Raw genomic sequence first — 13378 nt, 5'->3', positions numbered from 1 at the left:
TCTTGAAGACTTATTCCAGGTTCTGTAAAAACCAGTTTCTCAAGTTAGCAAAGTCTAAATTGGGGGGTTAAATTACTGCATTTTCCTTGAGCTGCCAATAGATGTAGGAGTTACCATAGCTCCTCAAAGGGAGAGAGCACACTCTGCTTTCTGCAGATGGGAAACATTTGCTAGACCTTATTAATATTGACTGCAAGAAGACAATTAGCTTACATTTCTATCCTCCTGGTGAGCTCTTTCCTTCCGAGCGCTTTGGAAATCTTTTTTGCTCACCTCCTGCCCCAGGAAGGGCTGATTTCAAAAGCTGCCTTTTGTCCATTGTCATTACCTGGCACATGAACTCCACTGGATTAGCTGCATTGGCCAACAAGTTGCCGATCTCTTCCATGTCAGTGTAATAGCTGATGTTCGCTTCCCCCACCATCAGGTCACCTGAATATATCTGCAGAGATGCTGCTCCAGAAGTTAAGTCTTTGAAAGGAAAGGAAAACAATCCCCAGTAAGACCAGGCAATGAGCGTGAGCACCCAGAAGAAGCACTGACATTAGGAGGGGTTTCCGCTTCACTCCACTCCATCAGCATAAGCTTTTCAATTCATGGGTGAATCGGGCATGAGTCAGTAGGGTTGCCAATTTTGGTTGGACATATCCCTGGACGTTTCATCATGTGACATCATCTTTAATTAAAGATTAATCTTTAATTTCTGGAGACTCCAGGACAATTCTGTAGGGTTGGCAACCCTATGCATCATAGAGGGTGTACAGGTTGCTTTGAGCATAGTGAAGGAAGGTGCTGCAGAGCTTTCTTCTTCACAGCTATGTCAATGCTCCTCACTCCTGACTGGCAGCATTCCCTGCTAATTCTAGTCCAGCCTACCCAATGCTAACACACAGCTATGTCAATGCACCTCAACCCTGAGGTAGAGCACCTCTTGCCACCCCAGTCTTGGGGCTCTCTGGAACAGATTCCAACCCAAACCACTGTATATCTACAACTCACTTTAGATTTTGCATCCCCATCAACTTAACTGGAGTTGAGTGAAATTCAATGAAGGTTAAGTGCAGTCCAGCCCTGCAACTTGAATCAGACTCAGGTTTAGTCTCCTATATACCTCTGACTTTATACCCTTCCTGATGTGTAACTCAACATACAACTGGTGGATCAGCTTTTTTCTTCTGACACATTATTAGACATTTTGAGCCACAACCTGGTCAGGATTGAATGTTAATTACTGTATACCCCTTTGTTTGTAACAAGTCAGAATGCCACCTGGACTAGAAGAGTTACTCTGTCACATACATAGGAAATGTAAAGCTTATTTCACTTAGTATTAGAGACAGCAAGTTCAACATGCTTTTTAATTCAATAAGCTAGAGGAAAGGAAGGTATGTTTATAAAGCCAGAGTGGTGGATTCTCCATCACTGACCATTTTTAAATCAAGATTGGATGTTTTTTCACAGATCTGCTCTAGGAATTGTTTGGGGGAAGTTCTCTGGCGGGTGCTATACAGAAGGTCAGACTAGATGATCATATTGGTTGGTCCCTCTGGCCTTAGAGTCTATGTATAAATAGGTTTCCAAATGTGTATTTAATAGGCCTGTTGATTAATCGCAGTTAACTCAAGCGATTAACTCAAAAAAATTAATCATGATTAATCACAGTTTTAATTACACTGTTAAACAACAGAATACAAATTGTAATTTATTAAATATTTTGGATGTTTTTCTACATTTTCATATACATTGTATTCTGTGTTGTAATTGAAATGGAAGTGTGTATTATTTTTTATTACAAATATTTGCCTGTAAAAATGATAAAAGAAATAGTATTTTTCAGTTCACCTCATACAAGTACTGTAGTGCAATCTCTGTCATGAAAGTGCAACTTACAAGTGTAGATTTTTTTTGTTACATTACTGAACTCAAAAACAAAATAATATAAAACTTCAAAGCCTACAAGTCCAATCAGTCCTCCTTCTTGTTCAGCCAATTGTTAAGACAAACACATTTGTTTACATTTACATCAGATAATGCTGCCCTCTTCTTATTTACAGTGTCACCAGAAAGTGAGAACAGGCATTTGCATGGCACTTTTGTAGCTGGCATTGCAAGGTATTTATGTGCCAGATATGCTAAACATTCATAGACCACTTCATGCTTCAGCCACCATTCCAGAGGACATGCTTCCACGCTGATGACGCTCACTAAAAAAATAATGCATTAATTAAATTTGGACTGAACTCCTTAGGGGAGAATTGTATGTCCCCTGCTCTGTTTTACCTGTATTCTGCCATATATTTCTTGTTATAGCAGTCTCAGATGATGACCCAGAACATGTTGTTCATTTTAAGAACATTTTCATTACAGATTTCACAAAACGCAAAGAAGATACTGATGTGAGATTTCTAAAGATAGCTACAGCACTCGACCCAAGGTTTAAGAATCTGGCTTGCCTTCCAAAATCTGAGTAGGATGAGGCGTGGAGAATGCTTTCAGAAGTCTTAAAAGAGCAACACTCCGATGCAGAAACTACAAAACCCAAACCACAAAAAAAGAAAATCAACCTTCTGCTGGTGGCATCTGACTCAGAAAATGAAAATGAACATGTGTCACTCTGCATTTGCTTTGGATTGTTATCGAGCAGAACTCATCATCAGCATGGATGCATATCCCCTGGAATGCTGGTTGAAGCATGAAGGGACATATGAATCTTTAGCGCATCTGGCATCTTGCGATGCCGGCTATAACGGTGCCATGAGAATGCCTGTTCTCATGTTCAGGTGACATTGTAAACAAGAAGTGGGCAGCATTATCTCCTGCAAATGTAAACAAACTTGTTTGTCTGAGCGATTGACTGAACAAGAAGTAGGATTGAGTGGACTTGCAGGCTCTAAAATTTTACAGTTTTATTTTTGAATGCAGTTTTTTTGGACATAATTCTACATTTGTAAGTTCAACTTTCATGATAAAGAGATTGCACTACAGTACTTGTTTTAGGTGAATTGAAAAATACTATTTCTTTTGTTTTTTACAGTGCAAATATTTGTAATCAAAATAAATATAAAGTGAGCAGTGTACACTTCGTATTCTGTGTTGTAATTGAAATCAATATATTTGAATATTTAGAAAACATCCAAAAATATTTAAATAAATGGTATTCTACTGATGTTTAACAGCACAATTAATCACGTGATTAATCACAATTATTTTTAATCGCTTGACAGCCTTGGTATTTAAGTTAACAGTCTTGTTTTAGACACACTACCTTAACCGTTTGCTGGGCCAAGTTCTCCTCATTTCTACCCACTGACTTCAGGGAAGCTGAACAGGTGTAACGATTTGTCCCTCTATTCCTCAGACTGTCACATTATGACATAATGTGCAAATAATGATTTTCTGATTTGCTGTCTATTCCAGGAAAAAAAGATTTTGTTTCTGGTCAAAACTAACATTTTTCAGCAAACCAAAAAGTTGGAAAAAAAAGTTGTTTCATTTGAGATTTTATTTTTTTTGTAAATAAAATCTAAGCAACTTTCTCAATGGAAAATCATTTCAAATTGAACAATCAAAACATTTTGTTTTGATTTTTTGGGGGGAGAGAAGGGGGAATTAAGATTTTTATTTTTCAACCGAAACCACTTGTGAATTTGACATGAATTCTCAAAATGTTTTGGTCAACATGAATTTGCGTTTTGTGGTTTAAAAAAACCCTTGAGATGAAAAATTTTGCCCAATTCTAATTATGACATTTTTCTCAAATGAAGCAACAGAGCCACCACTTGACTCAAGAAATCAAAATGGATGTGGATTAATTCACACTATTGGGAAGCTACCACAAATTTATAAGATGCCTCGGAAACCCCATTGCTAAACTTTGGGCCAAAAATCTAAGTTCAGGTGTGTAACTTTCAGTTTGGTTGTTTTACAAACCCAGAACAAATAAACGGGTTTGCATGAATTAAAGAGCAAGCTACACTAATCAGTTTGTTAGAGTTTATGTAATGAATTATGTACCACAAATTTATATTAAATGATTATATATATATTGCTGTTAGGAAATAGAAAGGTATGTTTGCTTTCTGTATGTGTTTCAGAGGATGCAGCAGTACAGACTGTGCTGATAAGAAAATTGGTTTGTGTATTTTATCAGTAAAATTCTTGGCCTATGCAGACAGCATGGTGAAGCAGAGGGAGCTAGTAGCTTTGGAGTAAATCCAGTGCACACCCTCTCCCTCCCAGCAAGACAAGCTAATGTGTAAAAACCCAAGGCCACAAAATTATACCAGTAAGAAGAATAAACAACTACTGTAAGATAAGAACAACTGGATGGAGTGTGGTTGAAAGCAGAGAATAGATGTGCTGGAAACCAGAGAGAGAGAAAAGTAAGTTTTAGCAGGATAAACATGAATGTATTATTTGAGGTTAGTTATTGTGATTTACATATGATAAATTAGTGGTTTTGCCTAGATAAGGACCCAGATTTGGTAACATGGTAAACTGAGTCTGCGCAAAGTTAATGAACAGGGAATAAAAGATAGAGACTGACAATAAGAAAGTGGAGAAGACACAGGGGAAGAAGAGTTGAACATAGCAGAGACCAGAGCCTTTAAGAATCACTCTGGCCCCAAGCAAGGTAACTTGATCATTTTTTTTCTTGCCTTATCTGTTTTTGCATGTATATGTAATTCCTAGGTGAGACTAGCATTGTCTTAAAACATACATAATTAAGGCTAAAAGGAACTGTTTAAGCCTAAATTGAAGTGGATCTCGTTTTTCACCTAGCAAGTTTCACTTTTGGTATCCAGTGTCCCATGGATTCCCATGAATTAGGGAAGCACTGTTGCATTTGTGTTTTTTACCCTTTTGAGTGATATTGAAATTCTCAACATAAAGAGTGCTAACGAAAACTGCTTAAATGTCAAACTTTCCTAGCAGTTATATTTTGTGCCTACACTACCCTGCTGTGTCCTCTGAAACCATTCTATATGAAGAACATCAATCTTTTTCTGATGCCCTGGTGGCGGTGATAATATTTTGCACTTCTATAGGTTCATTCAGCTTCCAAGTGCTTTACAAGCCATAACTGTTCTTCAAAACTCCCAATGAGGAGGGCCAGCGTTACAATCGTGACCTTATGTGATTGGGGATACAAACGCACAGGGGACAAGGGACTCTACCAATCCCACACTAAGACGCAGAGCTAGGAGGAAGTAGAAGTTTGTGATTTCCCTGCCTCTAGCTTTTTGTGTTCCAACCTCTAGATTGTTCCCATCTGCAACAGTTTAATTCCCAGAGGGAGAAGTTCTACCTACCAGGAGCCTGTACAGAGACAGTGTATTCATTTTCCATCTTGGCCGGCACACGCACAGATTGGGCATTCTCTGGAAAGAATTCAGCTTCTGTTTTCACTTGACAATCCAATTTACATTTTATGATAATATAAAGCGTTGTCTGCACCTAGGAGTAAAGGCATCACATCATGTAGGTTCACAATATCCTGGAGCCGTTCTTCATTGCAACCCCAGCACTGCTCTCCCCACTGCTGAATTCAGCTCAGAGCAGTGGGGACACCTTTTCAGAGCTTCTAAATGCCACTTGGAAAAAGTAACCCACTACAAGTGATTGAAACTTCTGTGTCAGATTTCAGCATCACACACAGGGCTCTGTATCTGGGTTCCGTGGGTGGCTGAATAAAGCTGAAGACATTGGACTGGGGCATGCTGTGAAACAGACAGACATCCTGGTGCTTGCATCTGTGTTTAGGTGACAGGTTTTAATGCCTCGGGGTGCCATTTATATGGTGAAAACATGAAATCGGTGCTTGTGGCACCCACTAGGTAGGAAATGAAATATCATAAGAGCACTAGATTGATTTCATTAGCATCATAAATGACTCCCTTAGGCTCAAGAGCATGTGAAGGACAATCCTTAAAACAAATATTGGACCCTGTCTACATCATGATCTGTAATCCACAACTTCTAAGGCTTTGTCTACACTAGCACTGTTCGCAAAAAGAAAAGGAGTACTTGTGGCACCTTAGAGACTAACAAATTTATTAGAGCATAAGCTTTTGTGAGCTACAGCTCACTTCATCGGATGCATCCGATGAAGTGAGCTGTAGCTCACGAAAGCTTATGCTCTAATAAATTTGTTAGTCTCTAAGGTGCCACAAGTACTCCTTTTCTTACTACAATTACTGTAGTCGATGACCTGTTAGTGTAATAAAACTTAAGCGTTTTATTACACTAACAGGACACCTACTACAGTAATTGTAATCTACCAGTATCCTGTAGGTCCTTTCATGCTTTTATGCAGTAGATCAGAATCTCTCAGCCATGCCCGTGAGATAGAGCCTATCCAAAGTAGAGGATTCAGCCATTTCTAGGTACCAAAGATGACAGAAAAAGCCTACCTCCGTTTCTGATTTCCCCCTTAGTCTTAGATCATCAATGATTGTATCATGCCATGAGCTGGAGATTCCTAGCCACTGCTGGTGACACCTCGGACAATGCACTCATCCGCATTTTAAATACGAGGAAACAAAGGCATAGATAAGTTATCTATGTTGTTGCGAGGCTTAATTCATGAAGGCCTGTTATCACCATGTGGAAGGCACTAGAAATGGATAAAGCTTTATAGCATGTATAGCGCTTGTAATGCATGAGGCTATGATGTAACCTGGAAATGTGCTGAGATGACGGATTGTCCAATAAATGCACAGGGATGGTAGCAGCATCATTCCCACATAAGTACATTGTCCAGGAAGTTCCAAACATACCCCAGGTTTCTTTTTTTCAACATGCTCAGCCCCTCAAGATCTTGAGGCTGCCCAGTGCTCAGCCAACTTCCCAGTTAACTTTCCTGTTTGTGATGGGGTTGTCCCCATGTCAGTCATACCGAGGAGAGCACACAAAGATCTTAGGCCTCAGTCACAGGCGAGGACGTTTCACAAAACACAGTCAGCAATTTCCTTTGAATCTATTCCTGCCCCACTTCCATCCCACTAACGAATGCTTCTGCCACACAGGGCACCTCTCCAGTTCAATAGCAGCATTCATTCTCCTACGTGTTCAGATGCTACCACACACAGCCTTGTGCTACAGGTAGGTAAAGCTTGGAACTTCATTAGAAGCTCAAATTCAGTTACACATAGCAACCACTAGGGGTCATGGCTGCTGCAGTTAAACAAACCCTTGTCCCAGCCACAGGAGTTGCGAGTTTCACCTCTGCCACTCTCAGCACCCACAAATCTGGAAGCAAAGGCCTAAGAGCAAGTTTCAGACCCACCACCCTCTCCGCCCCTCCCTGTACATTGGAGCATATTTTGCTACTGTGCATCTGAGCCAGAAATGCCCAGTATGCTAAAGCCATTTTAGACGAGGTGACAACAATACTGCCAAACCCTAGCATCCAAAAATCAAGAGTCAGGTGCAAAAATATCATGAATGGCTTAAAAATTCTTGTTAAACAGATTCTGGATTCTCAGTTGCCTACTAATCTGTGCTTTTATTGCTCATGTTTTCAAGCTTCTCTGAAACCACAAAGCCTAGAAACTCTAAATAAAAGCTGAGTGTCCCATGGCCACATGACTCCAGGAGCTGGGGCTTTAAAACAGACTCCAAATATGGAGAAACTGTAAAAGCGTGGGAGTTGGCCACACCGTGACAAGTATGGAAACATATCGAGTTGATGACCTTGTTTCATTGCACTAAAAGGCTAAGCTGGCGCCTTTTCCACAATGCATGAGAAGGAAATAACGTAAACTGGTGGTCATATTGCAACACCGCAGTGCTGCTTAGCTGTTGTGTTTTTCAAGTCTCCTGTAACAGTCCGTTCCTCAAGTTGCATGGACATCAGATCTCAAACTAAGCAGTATCAGGTTGGGTCAGACCAGAACATATACCCCCAGATATGGAGGGAAGTGAAGTCGGTGCTCCATTAGGTGGTGCTCTTGTGTCAGAGTTTGCTGGGGCATATGCACAGTACTCTCCATTTGGGGAGAGAGGCGAGGGAGATGAGCTGTACTGACAGAGATGCTGTCTTTCAGAAGAGACAGGAAACTGATCCAGATAATTTGCAGGAAATGCCTTCCGACCCTTACAAGTTGGTGCGTTAACCCCAGAACCTGAATATAGTCCAACACGACTTACTACATCCCGCCAACCTGAATAAGCCCATAAAAGCCTGAGCCTCTTCCACAACCTTCAGGTTGGGTGGCAACCTGTTTAAGTCTTCATTGGAGGCTTTACAGTGCAGCCAGGACAACCGTAGGACACTGAGTATCGCAGTGTTGCTCCTGGGCTGTGGGAAGGAATCTCAGGAGATGGGGACACTGAGGGTGGGGCTGAAGGAAAAGAACTGAGCTTGGGTCTCCAGCATGGCAATGCAGAGCACTAGCCGCTAGTACACAGTATAATCCCATGTCAAGAACTCTAGAGGAAATGGACATACTGTACCCCACAGCGTATGCGGTCAGGCTGCACCACCAGGTCTCCCAGGGTGCTCTCGGATGTCCCGTGCTGCTGACTCATTGCAAGTTTTCTGGAGTAAACTGGGTTTCTCTCGTCTTCTGCCTCTGTATCAGTCACAGAATCGCAGCCAGAGTCTAAACAAAGCAGACAGAATCTCGTTAGACCATTCTCATGCACTAAAAATAAATGGATACATGGAGAAACTACACAAACCTCAAAGTATTTTAAAAGAAAACCTGCTGAAATTCTTAAACAAGAACTCAGAAAAGGAGATCTAGTTGAAGAAAGGGGAATCGACTGAGTTTCCTCATTTATTCCTGTAACGGGACATCTGGGGTTGGTTTGCATTTGTTCACAGCGACATACAGCTCCACAGAACTGCTGTAGTGGCACTGAATATGCTTATTCAACAGCCCCATTCATATGAAAATGAGACTACATAAACATCAGTTACAGGAATTTGGTCATCAGCTGGGCTGATTCTAATAGTTCACACTCCTCTCCCAAAGCAATTAAAGGATAACTGATCCCCCTTATCGCCAATGATGAGCCTGCTTTTGGGGGCCTACTTGTATTGCTCACCACAGAGAGTTACATCAGACTATTGGACCCACATTTTCTGCTCCCTCATTACTTCACTGCTATTCCAGGCCTGGGCCCCCTCCATTCCCACAGGTCCGCCAAGGCACCTGCAATGCCCCTGGTTGCGCTTGGGATGAATTTGGCCCCCAGAGTTTAAAGGCCTCTTGATGAGCACTTAGTTTTAGCTACTCCATCCTGTGTCCAGCAAGCGGATAGAGGAAGGGATAGAGGTACACACATTAGCCAGTTTTCAGAGTAGCAGCCGTGTTAGTCTGTATTCGCAAAAAGAAAAGGAGTACTTGTGGCACCTTAGAGACTAACAAATTTATTAGAGCATAAGCTTTCGTGAGCTACAGCCTGAGCTGTAGCTCACGAAAGCTTATGCTCTAATAAATTTGTTAGTCTCTAAGGTGCCACAAGTACTCCTTTACATTAGCCAGTGTATCACTCTTCCCCACTCAGATTCGTGGGGTTTTCTGTTTGCTTGTTTTTCATTTTTTTTCACTTCAGGAGGAGGGAGGGAGCATTTTATTTATTGATATTCTGGGTCATTTACAATAAGCCATTACAATTACATTGTCTTGACATGTATAGGGATTTTCTTATTACAGAATTAACAATATTAAACAACTTATTGTATGTTGGCCATATATTGTTCATCATTAACTTCTCCTTCCCCCCCCCCCTTATTATTTAAACACAACCATCACATGGTATATATATTTTGCTATTCATACTGACTTTTTTGAGGAGCGGGGGAGGAGAAATCTGAAAGCTTTCCTTGGAGGGCCAGGGGGTGGGAGAGTGGAAGAGTCCCAGGACAATAAGAAGAAAGGAAAGCTAAAGAAAGGGGAATACAATTCAATTATTATCCTCTGTATAGATCCTTCTTGACTATCCTAGACTAGGATACAGCCGTGGGTAGGAGAATGTATATAAGGAGCGAGGGCGGTGTGGCTACTAGTCTAATAGGTTATACTGGCTGTAGAATGACTGTGCCTAATAGGGTACAAAATGTGAGCAAGGCCAAACAGCAAAAATTAAGATGTTTATACACCAATTCGAGGAGCCTAGGTAACAAAATGGAGGAACTAGAGCTACTGGTGCAGGAAGTGAAACCAGATATTATAGGGATAACAGAAACATGGTGGAATAGTAGTCATGACTGGACTACAGGTATTGAAGGGTATGTGCTGTTTAGGAAAGACAGAAACAAAGGTAAAGGTGGTGGAGTAGCATTGTATATCAATGATGAGGTAGAATGTAAAGAAATAAGAAGCGATGCAATGGATAAGACAGAGTCCGTCTGGGCAAAAATTACATTGGGGAAGAAAACTAGTAAAGCCTCTCCTACGATAGTGCTTGGGGTGTGCTATAGACCTCCGGGATCTAATTTGGATATGGATAGAGCCCTTTTTAATGTCTTTAATCAAGTAAATACTAATGGAAACTGCGTGATCATGGGAGACTTTAACTTCCCAGATATAGACTGGAGGACCAGTGCTAGTAATAATAATAGGGCTCAGATTTTCCTAGATGCGATAGCTGATGGATTCCTTCATCAAGTAGTTGCTGAACCGACTAGAGGGGATGCCATTTTAGATTTAATTTTGGTGAGTAGCAAGAACCTCATAGAAGAAATGGTTGTAGGGGACAATCTTGGCTCAAGTGATCATGAGCTAATTCAGTTCAAACTAAAGGGAAGGATTAACAAAAATAAATCTGCAACTAGGGTTTTTGATTTCAAAAGGGCTGACTTTCAAAAATTAAGGAAATTAGTTAAGGAAGTGGATTGGACTGAAGAACTTATGGATCTAAAGGTAGAGGAGGCCTGGGATTACTTTAAATCAAAGCTGCAGAAGCTATTGGAAGCCTGTATCCCAAGAAAGGGGAAAAAATTCATACGAAGGAGTTGTAGACCAAGCTGGATGAGCAAGCATCTTAGAGAGGTGATTAAGAAGAAGCAGAAAGCATACAGGGAGTGGAAGATGGGAGGGATCAGCAAGGAAAGCTACCTAATTGAGGTCAGAACATGTAGAGATAAAGTGAGACAGGCTAAAAATCGAGTAGAGTTGGACCTTGCAAAGGGAATTAAAACCAATAGTAAAAGGTTCTATAGCCATATAAATAAGAAGAAAACTAAGAAAGAAGAAGTGGGGCCGCTTAACACTGAGGATGGAGTGGAGGTTAAAGATAATCTAGGCATGGCCCAATATCTAAACAAATACTTTGCCTCAGTCTTTAATAAGGCTAAAGAGGATCTTAGGGATAATGGTAGCATGACAAGTGGGAATGAGGATATGGAGGTAGATGCAAAACTGAAACAGCTTAATGGGACTAAATCGGGGGGCCCAGATAATCTTCATCCAAGAATATTAAAGGAATTGGCACATGAAATTGCAAGCCCATTAGCAAGAATTTTTAATGAATCTGTAAACTCAGGAGTAGTACCGAATGATTGGAGAATTGCTAATATAGTTCTTATTTTTAAGAAAGGAAAAAAAAGTGATCCGGGTAACTACAGGCCAGTTAGTTTGACATCTGTAGTATGCAAGGTCCTGGAAAAAATTTTGAAGGAGAAATTAGTTAAGGACATTGAAGTCAATGGTAAATGGGACAAAATACAACATGGTTTTACAAAAAGTAGATCGTGCCAAACCAACCTAATCTCCTTTTCTGAAAAAGTAACAGATTTTTTAGATAAAGGAAATGCAGTGGATGTAATTTACCTAGATTTCAGTAAGGCATTTGATACCGTGCCACATGGGGAATTATTAGTTAAATTGGAGAAGATGGGGATCAATATGAACATCAAAAAGTGGATAAGGAATTGGTTAAAGGGGAGACTGCAACAGGTCCTACTGAAAGGCGAACTGTCAGGTTGGAGGGAGGTTACCAGTGGAGTTCCTCAGGGATCGGTTTTGGGACCAATCTTATTTAATCTTTTTATTTCTGACCTTGGCACAAAAAGTGGGAGTGTGCTAATAAAGTTTGCAGATGATACAAAGCTGGGAGGTATTGCCAATTCGAAGAAGGATCGGGATATTATACAGGAGGATCTGGATGACCTTGTAAACTGGAGTAATAGTAATAGGATGAAATTTAATAGTGAGAAGTGTAAGGTTATGCATTTAGGGATTAATAACAAGAATTTTAGTTATAAATTGGGGACGCATCAATTAGAAGTAACAGAAGAGGAGAAGGACCTTGGAGTATTGGTTGATCATAGGATGACTATGAGCTGCCAATGTGATATGGTTGTGAAAAAAGCTAATGCGGTTTTGGGATGCATCAGGAGAGGCATTTCCAGTAGGGATAAGGAGGTTTTGGTACCATTATACAAGGCACTGATGAGACCTCACCTAGAATACTGTGTGCAGTTCTGGTCTCCCATGTTTAAAAAGGATGAATTCAAACTGGAGCAGGTACAGAGAAGGGCTACTAGGATGATCCGAGGAATGGAAAACTTGTCTTATGAAAGGAGACTTAAGGAGCTTGGCTTGTTTAGCCTAACTAAAAGAAGGTTGAGGGGAGATATGATTGCTCTCTATAAATATATCAGAGGGATAAATACAGGAGAGGGAGAGGAATTATTTAAGCTCAGCACCAATGTGGACACAAGAACAAATGGGTATAAACTGGCCACCAGGAAGTTTAGACTTGAAATTAGACGAAGGTTTTTAACCATCAGAGGAGTGAAGTTTCAGAATAGCCTTCCAAGGGAAGCAGTGGGGGCAAAAGACCTATCTGGTTTTAAGATTCTACTTGATAAGTTTATGGAGGAGATGGTATGATGGGATAATGGGATTTTGGTAAGTAATTGATCTTTAAATTATCAGGGTAAATAGGACTAATCCCCTGAGATGGGATATTAGATGGATGGGATCTGAGTTACCCAGGAAAGAATTTTCTGTAGTATCTGGCTGGTGAATCTTGCCCATATGCTCAGGGTTTAGCTGATTGCCATATTTGGGGTCAGGAAGGAATTTTCCTCCAGGGCAGATTGGAGAGGCCCTGGAGGTTTTTCGCCTTCCTCTGTAGCATGGGGCATGGTTGACTTGAGGGAGGCTTCTCTGCTCCTTGAAGTCTTTAAAACATGATTTAAGGACTTCAATAGCTCAGACATAAGTGAGGTTTTTCATAGGAGTGGGTGGGTGAGATTCTGTGGCCTGCGCTGTGCAGGAGGTCAGACTAGATGATCAGAATGGTCCCTTCTGACCTTAGTATCTATGAATCTATGAATCCTGTAGGTATAAAATTACTGTGTCTGTGTCAAAGCCTCTCAATTATTTCAGTGTCTCTATTGTATTGTTTCTCTGTGCAA

At 40.7% G+C, this 13378-nt stretch overlaps 1 protein-coding gene across 5 annotated transcripts in view; it reads right to left on the bottom strand.

Moving 5' to 3' along the window:
• PIK3AP1 (phosphoinositide-3-kinase adaptor protein 1) overlaps positions 1–13378 on the bottom strand; it is an 88581-nt gene that overhangs the window by 34294 nt on the left and 40909 nt on the right. For all 5 annotated transcript variants that reach the window (XR_006282648.1, XM_043518547.1, XM_038411072.2 and 2 more), the window contains 3 exons: positions 8458–8606; positions 5313–5457; positions 329–471 (listed from right to left, as the gene is read on the bottom strand). Coding sequence is in view for 4 of the 5 variants with exons in the window: in XM_043518547.1 (XP_043374482.1) it covers positions 329–471; positions 5313–5457; positions 8458–8606 (437 nt within the window). In the remaining variant the exon portion in view is untranslated. The remainder of the gene's footprint in view (positions 1–328; positions 472–5312; positions 5458–8457; positions 8607–13378) is intronic.

Source organism: Dermochelys coriacea, chromosome 7 (genome assembly GCF_009764565.3).
Source record: "Dermochelys coriacea isolate rDerCor1 chromosome 7, rDerCor1.pri.v4, whole genome shotgun sequence".
NCBI classification, from domain to species: Eukaryota; Metazoa; Chordata; order Testudines; family Dermochelyidae; genus Dermochelys; species Dermochelys coriacea.
Note: the sequence above shows the minus strand (reverse complement) of the source record. Positions and strands in the feature narration are given on the sequence as shown.